Genomic DNA, 12,894 nt, shown 5'->3' on the forward strand with positions numbered 1-12,894 from the left:
TTACTTCCTTATTGCTTTTGGTTTAAATTATTGTTGAAGAAACAACTGATCGAAGCTCGCCGAGAACACAGCCTTCTAGCTACCCTCACAAACCTGTCTTTTCAACGAGACCTTATCAGGCGTGGTCGCCTGTTCCTGTCACCGTCCCTGGCCAAGCCAAGTCTGGGTTTGGCTCCCTCTCCAGTTCGTCATCCAACACGCCCTCTGCCTCTCCATTAAAGTCTGTCTGGTCCATCAACTCTGCCTCCCCCATCAAGACAAACATCCCTGGATCACCTGCCTCTTCTGTAAAGTCAGTTAGTGACATAGCCTCTCCCATCCGATCTTACAGAACCATCTCCTCTCCTATAAAAACGGTAGTCCAGCAAGCTCAGTACCCCGTCCAGGTCAGCCCCAGTCCCCTTTCTTCACCGGGCAAAAGTGCCCCAGATCCTCTGTCTATGAAAGGATTGGCAGCATTGTCTGCTAGAACTTCCCCTTTAACTGTCCCTGAAAGAGGGAGCACTCTTCTTGAAAGATCATCTATGGGCATGACCCCACCAAGCTCTCCCAAATCTTCTCTGAGTATGTTCAGTTCACCCCTGCCATATAAGACCGTTATGGGAGGATCTAGTGGCACTGCATCGTCCTCATCACCTATAAAAACTGTACCTGGTCTCTCTTCTGTGCGTTCCTTTGCCTCTGACGTCACAAGCCCTGCAAGAAACCTGTTTTCGTCCCTTTCATCACCACTGAAATCCAACTCCTCCCCAAGTGCTGCAGCTTTGATCAATGGAAGTGTCTCGCCCACACAGTACCGTTCTTCATCCCCAACATCTCTTCTCTCCAGCAGTCTCCAAGAGAGGATACAAGCAACCACCAATGCTGCAACCACAAGTGTCAATGCAGCATTTGATGAAGTTGAAAAAACATTCAATTCTTGCTCTGCAGGTTATGGCACCCTGAAGTCCATGTCTTCTTCTGCATCTTCCTCATATCAGTCCATTAGATCATCAGCTTCTAATTCCCTGTATCCCTCACTAAGATCCCCCACTAATGTTACCACTGCTGTAACGTCCAGTACAATGACTGTTCCAGTGTACTCTGTTATTAATGTGCTGCCAGAGCACCAGTTTAAAAAGTTACCTGAGGTGTCAAAGTCAGCTGCTGCTCTTCTATCCCCAAGGAAGACTGTGCCAGTTGAGGTAAATGCTCAGTTGCAGTCTTCCTTTGCCAAAACGCTTTCCCCTATCAAAGCTCCCTTTTCTGCTGGCCTCAAGTCAAATACCACATCACCACTGTCATCTAGCCAAGAGATTCTGAAGGATGTAGCTGAAATGAAGGAGGACTTGATTCGAATGTCAGCCATTTTGCAGACAGACCCAAATTCCACAGCAAATAAAGGATTTCAGTCTGATTCTCCCAGAGAGGCTAAGATAGAAGATGAGGAGCCATATCGGATTGTGGAGAAAGTAAAGCAAGACTTGGTAAAAGTCAGTGAAATCCTCACTAAAGATGGTGTGAAGGATGGTAGGGTTTCCCTGGCCAGGGATTCATTGGATGACATACATTTCTCGAAAGTACAAGTTGAACAACCCCCAAGCAACTGGAGCTATCCCCCAAGATATGAGACAGTGGTCCCTCAAGCCAAATCAAAAACAATTCCTGATCGAGATTTCAATCTGTCCAAAGTGGTTGACTACCTGGCCACTGATGTGGGCAACAGCTCTTTCACCAAAATGTATGATACAAAGCATAAAGCAGATGAGGGCAAAAGAGAAGAAGATGGGAAAGAGAAGCAGAAACGTGTTTTAAAACCCACCATAGCAGTTCAGGAACATAAGCTCAAAATGCCTCCAACAAACATGAGGTCTTCTTCTTCTGACAAGGAGATCAGTAAAATAGCTGATACGCTTTTTGGAGCAGATACTGTGCTAGAATCCCCTGATGATATCTCACATGAACAAGATAAAAGCCCTCTCTCAGACAGTGGCTTTGAGACCAGAAGTGAAAGAACACCCTCTGCCCCTCAAAGTGCAGAAGGCATGGGCCCCAAGGCCCTTTTTCAGGATATCCCAGTTCCACCAGTGATCACTGAGACTAGAACTGAGGTTGTCCATGTCATCAGGAGTTATGAGTCTCCAGAGGACAACAAACAACCTGCAATGGAGGATGCTCACCCAGTAAGATATATTGATTCAGATGCTAAAGGGCATCAAAATCAAACTACGTCAACTGCAGACCAGAATAAATGCTATTCAATTAAAGTCAGCCCTGACGAAGATCCCATGGGGAAAGGGATGAGGGTAAAGGAGGAAACTCACATCACTACCACCACCAGGATGGTGTACCACAAACCACCTGGCAAAGAAGCAGCATCTGAGAGGTGTGAGGAGACGATGTCTGTGCATGACATAATGAAGGCATTTCAGTCAGGCAAAGACCCTTCTAGAGAGCTGGCTGGACTGTTTGAACACAAGTCAAGCAATGAGGAAACATCTCAGAGAGTCCTCGAGGATATCAACTCCAAACCTAAAGTTGAAAGAATAATTGAGGTTCATATTGAAAAGGGCAATAAAACAGAACCAACAGAAGTCATCATCAGAGAGACAAAAAACCATGCGGAGAAGGAAATGTACTACTATCCAGGGAATAGACAAGATGAGGAAGAGACCGAGGAGTCTCTCCCAGTGTACCTTGACTCCCCAAGAGTGAACACACCCATGTCCCAGGAAGAAGACAGTCGCCCTAATTCAGCCCAGCTCATGACAGATGACTCTTACAAAACTCTAAAGCTACTTAGCCAACAGTCTGTTGAGTACAATGAGGATGAGTCATCAGAGCTTAGAGGGGAGTCTTACAATTTTGCAGAGAAAATGCTACTCTCTGAGAAATTTGACCAATCTCATTCTGACACAGAAGAATATTTGAGAGATAGGTCTCGCTTCTGCTCACCAGATAGAAGCAGTCACAGTGAGGGTAGATCAGTAGGGCCAAGGACAGAGTATGTCTTTAGGTCAACAAGAAACGTCTTTGATAAATCTGGACGAATGGCCAATGTTGATGACAACTTTGACAAACTGACACTTTTGCAATATTCATCTGAGCCTGGTAGCCCCAAGCAGTCTGTTTGGATGCGTGTGTCAGATGACACCCAGAATAAGGACAGAGAACAGCTTATATATGAGGACAGGGTGGACAGAACTGTAAAAGAGGCAGAGGAAAAACTAAGTGAGGTGTCTCAGTTCTTCCGTGATAAAACAGAACAGCTCAATGATGAGTTGTCATCTCCAGAGAAGAAATCTCGTAGACCAGACTTCAGAGAATCACGGTCAGGGCCCAGCTCTACACACAGCAGTCCAGAAAGATCAGCTTATAGGAGTGGGAGTAGTGGGGAAGAGTGGAGCAGGGAAAGGCTTCGAGACAGGTTCACCTCCAGTGACAGGAAATGTGCCAGTTTACCAAGCAGTCCAGAAAGGAGAGTATTGTTACAGTATTGTGATTCAGACTCAAGAAGACAAGGTGATGGTAAATCACAGGTAACTACAGGTGAAAACCCTAAACCTTTTCAGATGTCTTCCTCCAAAGTCAGTGCAGTGAGGCTAAAGTTTGAGCAAGAGGCTCAAAGGCAAGATAGGAGTCCTCAGGGTGTCCAAAATTCAAATCCTCCTATCAGAAAGCTCCAGGAAAGTAAGCTTCCTGTTTACCAGGTATTTGCTGGTTCAGGTGTCCCAAAAACAGGAGATGGTGTGGGAAATCAGAGGAGTTGTCAAGAGAGTGAAACAAATAAGTTCTCACCCAAGCATGAGACTAGTGGAAAAGATCAAGATGAGAGCAAGTTATTCAGAACATGGGAGAACCAAGGGTACGGAAACTATAAACCTCAATCTCCCAAACTATCTAATTCATTAATCCATGATTCTATGAAAGGCAGCAATAATAGTGATTCCCAAAGACAAGAAACAACAAAAAAAATAATCTACACAGAATTTGTTGTCCGAGAAAGTCCAAACAGCAACGATAGTCTAAAAAAAAACTCGGAATCACAAATTCCTGTAAGAAAACCATCTAATTTCTCAGAAAATCAGAAATCTCCCCCTTTAAAATCTGATACCCCTATTGAACCACTTGAGAGGACAGGGTCTCATAGTTCAGCTCGAAATCGGGTACACAGTAGCTCTGAATCCAATAAGTCTACCCGTGGATCATCAGTAGGAAAATCCACAGATTCATCAGAGGGTAGCCAGTCAAATGTAGTGTGTAATGGTGTTGATAGTGACCAAGTAGAATATTTGGATCAAGTAACTCCTGTAGTTGTAACTGAGGGTTTTAAAGATATTAAGCCCTTGCCTGTTTATGTCAGCATCCAAGTAGGAAAGCAGTATGAGAAAGAGACAGCTTCGGGTCAGCTGGGAACATACAAAAAGATAGTAAGCCACGAGAGTAGGACAGTGCATGAAACTAGGGGTGCATTTTACTCTGTCAAACAAAAGCAGTCGCCATCACCTCAAGGAAGTCCAGAAGATGACACTCTAGAACAAGTGACTTTCATTGAAAGCTCTGGGAAAAGTCCTGTTACCCCTGAGACCCCCAGCTCAGAGGAAATGAGCCTGACCTCCAGAACGCCAGACTCTGTGATAGGCTTCATGCCTGGCATGCCAAGTCCTATCCCAGAGGAGTCTGAGGAGGAAGAAGGAAAGACCTTCATCTACAAAGAGCCCTCAAAGGAAAAACCTAAGCCAGCTTCCCCAGAGAATAAAAAGCAGGATGGAGAGAGACAAAGGTCAAAGGACAAAAGAGTGACTTATATAGAGTTTCCACCGCCTCCTCCTATAGAAGCAGAACAGTCCAATCCAGAGAAAAGGGGTTCGTGTGCTTCTTCTTCAGAGACAGAGATGATGGAGGTTAACCTGCAAGAGGAACATGATAGACACCTCTTAGCTGAGCCAGTCATCAGGGTCCAGCCTCCATCCCCTATTCCCCCCGGAGCCGATAACAGTGACTCTAGTGATGATGAGTCTGTCTTTCATCCCATCCCACTCAAAAAGTATACATTTAAAATGAAGGAAGAAGGAGAGAAATGTCCAAAACCCCAAAAATCAGAGAAAAATGGAAATAAGGACTCTGGGATCAATGGTGTAGTAAAGGGAGAGGATGCTGATTTTGAGCAAAATGGCAATGATCAGTCAATCACTGACTGCTCATTAGCGACCACTGCTGAGTTCTCTCATGACACAGATGCAACTGAAATTGACTCTTTAGATGGGTATGACCTTCAGGATGAGGATGATGGACTGAGCGAAGATCCAAAAACATCTAGCCTGTCTAATGATGGAAAAACAGCAGGTGCATTTAGCCAGTCCAAGCTTGAAGTGATAGAGGAAGAGAAATGTGAGGAAGGGGGAGATGGAAAGACTAAAATCAGTGCATCTTCTCTGCAAAGTAGTGGGGATGAAAAAGATTACACTCTTGAAGGAAGACATCCAGATAGGCAGGGCTTTGGAGAAAACTACTTTGGCTATCAACTTGAAGAGGAGCTGAATTCACCCTTTAAAACTGTGGCCACCAAAGGTTTGGACTTTGACCCCTGGTCTACAAAAGGGGTTGATAATGATGGGGTTTTTGAGTCCAAATCAAAAGACGATGACCCAAAACCCTATGGCTTATCAGTGGAGGACTCACAGGCTACAACTCCTGACACAACCCCTGCTCGAACACCAACTGATGAGAGCACACCGACTAGTGAGCCTAACCCTTTCCCTTTCCACGAAGGGAAGATGTTTGAGATGACCCGCAGTGGTGCTATTGACATGAGCAAGCGGGACTTTGTTGAAGAGAGGCTTCAGTTTTTCCAGATTGGTGAGCATTCCTCTGACCCTAAAACAGGGGAAAAGGGGCGAGGGGGCAAGATCCTGGGGGTACTTTCCTCTCAATCAAAAACAGGGGAGAGGGCCACTGTAGATGGAAAGGTGAAGGTTATAGATACTACCACAGACAGCAGCACTACACCAACAACACCAGCAGCAACTACAGCAAAATGCAGTCCTGCACAGCCTCGCAGTGACACTGGCTATGCTGGTACTGATGCCCCCATCTGTGAAGCCATAGCTGAAACTGCCTCGTCATGCACAATCACAGCCTCTAAGGTTGATTCGAAATTACGTACTCCTATTAAGATGGGCATAGCTGCCTCTATAACTGTGAAAAAAGACTCAGGGGATCTCACTGATTGTAAAGCTGAGATATCTGAGGGCCAGCTGGTGCCAGAATACATTAGTATAGAGGGGCAGTCTACAGACAGCAAGTCTAGCAGCCACACTTCGCCCAGATTAGAAAGAAGAGATTACCCCTCTGAAAACTGCAACAACAATAATAACCTTGAGTCCTCCAGTGTACAGGCCAACTACATACAGTGTGGCAGTGTGGTGTTTAATTTGCAGTCCTCTTCTGAACCCACCCTCCAAAAAGCTAGTAGGATAGAAACGCTTTGCTGTAGGGAATTAGAAGAAAGAGTGGAAGTGCACAGCAGTAGTCAGGTGCAGGAGCAGAAAAATGAAACAGTTAAAGAAAATGAAGTGAAGCAGCCCAAGTCAAGACTTCCAGTTAAAGCATCAGGGTGGTCATTTCACACGCAGGGAACAGCCATAGGTAAACAGAAGCCGAAACAAGCAGTGAAAGTTGAGGTTAAAAAAAGAGGCGAGCCAGCCATAGCCAAAGTAGAGCCCAGGTCTAGGATACCAATAAAGGATGTTAAAAAGAGCAGCCCTGCTTCTACAGCTAGCTCAGTTGTTTCAGTTCGGGTTACCTCACAGCCAATGAGGGCACTGGCCACAGAGAGAGCAGCCATACAGTTGCCCTCAAGGCTTCCACTGAAGGACAGGCATCAGGTCAGCAGTGTCGCAATTGAGGGAGTATGTAGACCAGACAGACAGGAAAACCCTAGTGAGCTTTGTAAGCGCACCATCGAATACTTTAAAGACATTAGCGGGGAGACGCTAAAGTTGGTGGACCGCCTGTCAGACGAGGAGAAAAAGACGCAGACAGAGCAGTCGGAGGAAGACAGCACCTCCCGGAGCACCTCTCTGTCGGACGCCTCCCAGCCTTCCCAGCCCTCCCAGCCCTCCCGCTCATCCAGGTCTGGTAGAGGTTCGAGGGCTGAGGCCGGGGCCGCGTCCGTAAGGGCAAAGGTGGCGACGACGGACAGGGCCTCCGGCAGTGAGAGGAGCAGGAGGAGTAGGCGGACTGGTGGGAAGGAGGGCAGTCAGGGACTCACAGGGTCTCGAACGCCTCCCATCGCGGAGATCAAGCCTAGTTTGTAAAATTTTCACACTATGTTTAAAATACATCTATATATTTCTATATTTCACTTGTAGTTGCATGACATCGTTGTGATCGTTTAATGGATTGACTGGAATGCCTGTGGCGTGTTTACATATTCCCTTCAGAATAGTAGCTGTCATTTAAATTTTTTTTTTTTTCATTGATGTACTGTGTACTGTATTGTCCGTGTCGCAATATTCTCTTTCTTCTGTTCTCCTCTTTTGACCCTGTTTACCTTCCATAGTTAGAGTCAGCATGCCAGTAGTAGTGACTGGTCACTGGCACAACCAGTCACTTGTTTTACAAATCCCTGGTCTGTCTCTGTCTGTCTGTCTGTGCAGGGTTGTTACTGAGTTATTGTGTAGTTTGTTTTTACAGACTATTTCATGCAGTCGTCATTTAAACTAACTAGTGTTGGCAAAGAACACACAAAAGCGTCTTCGCATGTTAACATTTTAGATTCTAACATAGATCTTTCCACTGTAGATTTTTAGAAGTCTGTTGTTGAGAGTCATGTTATGCTTTGTTTTGTCACAGAGAACCACTTACTATATAGACACATTTATGTTCCCCATAGCGTCTCTAGTATAAAATATCCTTTCCTTGCCATCTTGTGGAAATGATTCCAGTAATGTGGTAGCCATAGTAATCGAAATATTTTTATCACAGCTATAACTAATGCTGATAATCATGACTAATAAGTGGCCAGGAAAGGAAAATTATACACATGTATTTTTCTTTTATATTAGCGCGTAAGTGTAGAAAAATGTTATCGGTATTAATGAATCACTGTCTTCTATCTTGCCAGGTCCCCAAAGTCCTTGTGAGCGAACGGACTTGCGCATGGCTATAGTTGCAGATCACTTGGGACTCAGTTGGACAGGTTATAACCACTGCTTTATTTATTTCTCAAGCCCCCGAGCCTTGTTATTTACTGCCATCTTCAGGCTGACTGTCACCCAGAGCCTCTGATACTATATACTGTTATAATGTAGCATTAAGATAACAACAACTTTTAAAGCCTTAAAAAAGGAAAGGAAATATAGGAAGGCACTTAATTTAAATAAAGTGGTGGATCAGTTAATGCTACAAACAGAATTTTTATCGTTTTTATTTTGTATTTGTATTTATGTTTGCACTGTACATATAATGAAGGATAATTTGTTTATGGATAGTGCAAAAAAATACACTAAGGTTTGAGTGTTCATGTTAGGCTTGCTTTTTGTGTCTCAACAGAGCTGGCTCGGGAGATGAACTTCACAGTGGATGAGATCAATCACATTAGACTAGAGAACCCGAACTCTCTGACAGCACAGAGCTTCATGCTTCTTAAGAAATGGGTCAGTCGGGAAGGGAAAAACGCCACAAGTAAGATTATTTTTTATGTCTATACGTCTTTCTTTTTACTTACTCTTGTTTTTGTTTCCATTCTTTTTCAGTCATTCTGCTGTTGATTTACTGCTGAAAGTTCATTTCTTTCAATTTTTCAATTCAATTCAGTTTTATTTATATAGCACCAAATCACAATGACAGTTGCCTCAGGGTACTTTATATTGTATGGTAAAGACCCTACGAAAGTCATATTTTCTCATTCCTTATTATCTCCCCTCATCGTGGTTTTCTGCTTTCTTTTTTGTTATTCTTTTCTCATCCAGATGCTCTAAAATATATTTGCTTAAAAAATTGGTTTTGCTATGACGAATCAAAACATCTGCATAATTACATTTGCTCAAAAGTGTAAATCCTGTTTTGCTGGTTTTATCTCTCTTCTTCCTCAGCGGATGCCTTAACTGCAGTGCTGACCAAAGTCAATCGGATGGATATTGTGACTTTGCTGGAGGGGCCAATATTTGACTATGGTAACATTTCAGGCACAAGATGTTTTGCCGATGATAACGCTGTTTTCCGGGATCAGGCTGATGGTAAAGTTTAGCTTTGTCTAGCTGACCTCTTACCTCTCCCTGCTACCTTCTTTTTCTTGTGGCAATGCATGGATCACTTATGTATCATACTAGTGAAATCAGAATCACAAGTGGTGATTTACACTCGGATTTAGAATTTGTGTGAACAGCTGGGTCCTACCATTCCTCAAAGACGTTCCTTCTGATTGTACAGTATATTTGACACTGAAATTTCTGCTTTACATTTCAATCTTATTTTAATATTTAGTTTAAATTAAAACTTTCTTTATGTAGCACTTTATTACTTGCACTGATTTTAATTGGCTCCTGTTAAATTAACTCTCATTAAAATTAGATTACGCTCATGGTAAATACTCTGCAAATTACTGCTGTATCCAGTTGTCGCAGACAATTAATATTCATTGTTAATTTCCACTTTAAGTGCATGATGCATGCTAAATATTGCTTTGAATGTTTTTCAGTGTGTGACTTAAGCAGAAATAATATAACCCTGTAGTTTGCTTTTCTCTGCTGACTTAGTTTAGCTCTCCTAGTTCTCCTCCAGTTCCTCAGAGCCTTCCTTGGATAGATGAGAGAATGTCTTCCTCTGTGAAACCAGACTGCCTCTTCCTCCTCCTCCTTCTGTTCCTCCTGCCTCCCATCAACTCCCACCAGCAGTATCCACTGCTGATAACAGCACATAACTGCTCTTAACAAATTGAGAGTCATGTGTTGGCCAAATCCTCATATGCCTGCTCCTTATCCACCCATATTATTCACTCATTGTCCTGTTGTGCAAGCATGTGTCACTGTGTTTAATGTAGTTTTTGTTTCTTTTTATCTCTCTTTTTTTGTATCTTACCTTATTCGTTTCCCATAGTTTGCATAATTATCCCCTTAACTTCCGGAGGCCCAGAAGCAGCTTTTATCCTGCAAACACCCAGTCCTTTCTTTCCAACACCAACCCCAACACCTCCACCCACTCCCCTTACACCTTCAGCTGCGCTTTACTGTCACCCCTTCCCTCCACGCCGCTCGCCAAGTTATGAGTCGTCCATTTTGCTCAAAGACTTGGCACCTTCAGCGCCATTTCAGCCAGCAGAGTTCGACATTTTCACCTCTCCCCATGCATGTCCCATCCCTCAGTGTCCCAATACGGACCCGCGTCAATCCCCGGGCTTTCCTTTCTCTCCCCTTGCTTCTTCCCCAATCCCTCTTATTACCTCACCTTTACCTTCTTCACCTGCTCCTCATTCACCATCACCCTTTCTTTCTTCTGCTATATCTGTCCCAACTTCTCCCACATCTGCTCCAGCCTCCCCCAGACTCAGCATACCCTCTCTGGACCTTTTGCAAGCACTATCAGTCACTTGTCATTCTGGTGATACCTTCAAACCTACAACAACTCCAACCAACCTCACCCTTGCACCCTCCTCTATGTCTCCTAGCCATTCTCAACCCATCACCATACCTGTGTCAGCCATCCTCTCTACAGCCCCAGGCACAGTCTCACCTTCTGTCACTGCCTCCTCAAGCAAAGAGTCCCTAGTGACCCAGCTGGCCTCCTCTTCCCGCCCAGTGTCCCCGCTTTCCATGTCTACCCTCCCTCCCATCTCTCCTTCAGGATCACGTTGTCCTAGCCCAAGTCCTTCTTCCCCACCTCTCCGCTCACTGTCTCCTTGTCCTGTTTGTCAGTGTACTTGTGCACCCTCAGTCAATCCACCTCCCACTCAAACCTGCATCGATCCTTCTAATATGGAAATATACCTTTAGCATTTGCTCTCCTTTATCTTGTTCTCCTTCTACTCCATGCTTCTTCCTACTAATAACTCTCATCTGTCATCTATCCCATGTGAGCATGTAACAGAACACCCTGGTAAATATTAGTCACATCACACACTATAAGGCCTCATGTCAGTAATATTTCCCACTTTTAATATCTTACCTCACTGACAAAATCCTTAAAATAAGAGCAACTTCGACCAGCATTTGTGATTACTACTTATAAAATACTTCTTTATGTATAGTAGGTTTAATATTAAACTAATCAGCCACAACATCAAAACCACCTGACTAATATTGTGGAGGTCCCAGTATTGCAATCAGACAGCTCTGATCCATCAGGAGATCAACATGAAATCTGTCTTAGTGTCCTGTTCTGTCCAGATTGGACTTTTTCCAGGGCATCTCACTGATGCAGTTTTGTTAATTTTGAAGTTCATATCAACCCTTTGGACTAATATTTTCCAATAGAATATTGACTTCCCCTCTCACAATACTTTTAATGTTGTGGCTGGTCTGGTACAGTTAAATGTATGCATTAATTTTATTTTATTTATCTAGTATCCAGCCATCCTACCATCTTCCATCTTATACAAACACACACACTGGATATTACAAATATACACTACCAGTAAAAGTTTGGACACATCTCTCATTTAATGCTTTTTTATTATTTTTACTAGTTTCTACATTGTAGATACATACTGAAGACAAATATATGAAGCAATATATATGAAATTTTGTAGCAAAGAAGAAATTGATAAATAACCCTAAATATGTCTTATATTTTAGATTCCTCAAAGTAGCCACGCTTTGCTTTGTTGACAGCGCTGCAAACCCTTGGCCTTCTCTCAATGAGCTTCATGATGTAGTCACCTGAAATGGTTTTCACTTCACAGGTCTGCCTTGTTAGGTTTCATTTGTGGGATTTCTTATCTTCTTAATGGGTTTGAGACCATCAGTTGTGTTGTGCAGAAGTCAGGTTGGTACACAGCTGACAGCCCTATTTGACAACTGTTAGAATTCATATTATGGCAAGAACCAATCAGCTAAGTAAAGAGAAACAACAGTCCATCATTACTTTAAGAACTGACGGTCAGTCAGTCTGGAAAATTGCTAAAACTTATGTGTCCCCAAGTCCAGTCGCAAAAACCATCAAGTGCTACAACAAAACTGGCTCACATGAGGACCGCCCCAGGAAAGGAAGACCAAGAGTCACCTCTGCTGCTGAGGATAAATTCATCCATGTCACCAACCTCAGAAACTGGAAGTTAACAGCACCTCAGATTAGAGCTCAGATATATAGCACACAGAGTTCCAGTAGCAGACACATCTGTACCATACATCAACTGTTCAGTTGGACCATCATTTACTTTTCAACAGGACAATGATCCCAAACACACCTCCAGGCTGTGTAAGGGCTATTTGTCCAAGAAGAAGATTGATGGAGTGCTGCACCAGATGGCCTGGCCTCCACAGTCACCTGACCTAAACCTAGTCGAGATGGTTTGGGATGAGATGGACCGATGATCTCTGGGAACTCCTTCAAGACTGTTTGAAAACCATTTCAGGTGACTACCTCATGAAGCTCATTGAGAGAATGCCAAGAGTGTGCAAAGCACTAATCTGAGCAAAGGGTGGCTATTTTGAAGAATCTAAAATATAAAATATGTTTTGAGTTATTTCACACTTTTTTGTTTACTGCATAAGTGCATGTGTGTTCATTCATAGTTTTGATGCCTTCGTTGAGAATCTATAATTTAAATAGTCATGAAAATAAAGAAAAAACACAAACCTTCTGACAATTTTTAAATTGTTAGAAGGTTCAATAAATGCTCCATTTAAAAAAAATTCTGGCAATTAGTTCATGCTTCAGGCTTTAAAGGGTTAAATGTATCCTTATATAATCATC

The 12,894-nt window shown here is 43.3% G+C and overlaps 1 protein-coding gene across 1 annotated transcript in view; it reads left to right on the forward strand.

Moving 5' to 3' along the window:
* Positions 1-12,894, forward strand: part of LOC116322194 (ankyrin-3) — an 88,685-nt gene that overhangs the window by 68,116 nt on the left and 7,675 nt on the right. Inside the window, exons 37-40 of the mRNA XM_039621910.1 lie at positions 40-7,290; positions 8,108-8,182; positions 8,536-8,667; positions 9,078-9,221. Coding sequence (XP_039477844.1) covers positions 40-7,290; positions 8,108-8,182; positions 8,536-8,667; positions 9,078-9,221 — 7,602 coding nt within the window. The remainder of the gene's footprint in view (positions 1-39; positions 7,291-8,107; positions 8,183-8,535; positions 8,668-9,077; positions 9,222-12,894) is intronic.

Source organism: Oreochromis aureus, linkage group 13 (genome assembly GCF_013358895.1).
Source record: "Oreochromis aureus strain Israel breed Guangdong linkage group 13, ZZ_aureus, whole genome shotgun sequence".
NCBI lineage: Eukaryota > Metazoa > Chordata > Actinopteri > Cichliformes > Cichlidae > Oreochromis > Oreochromis aureus.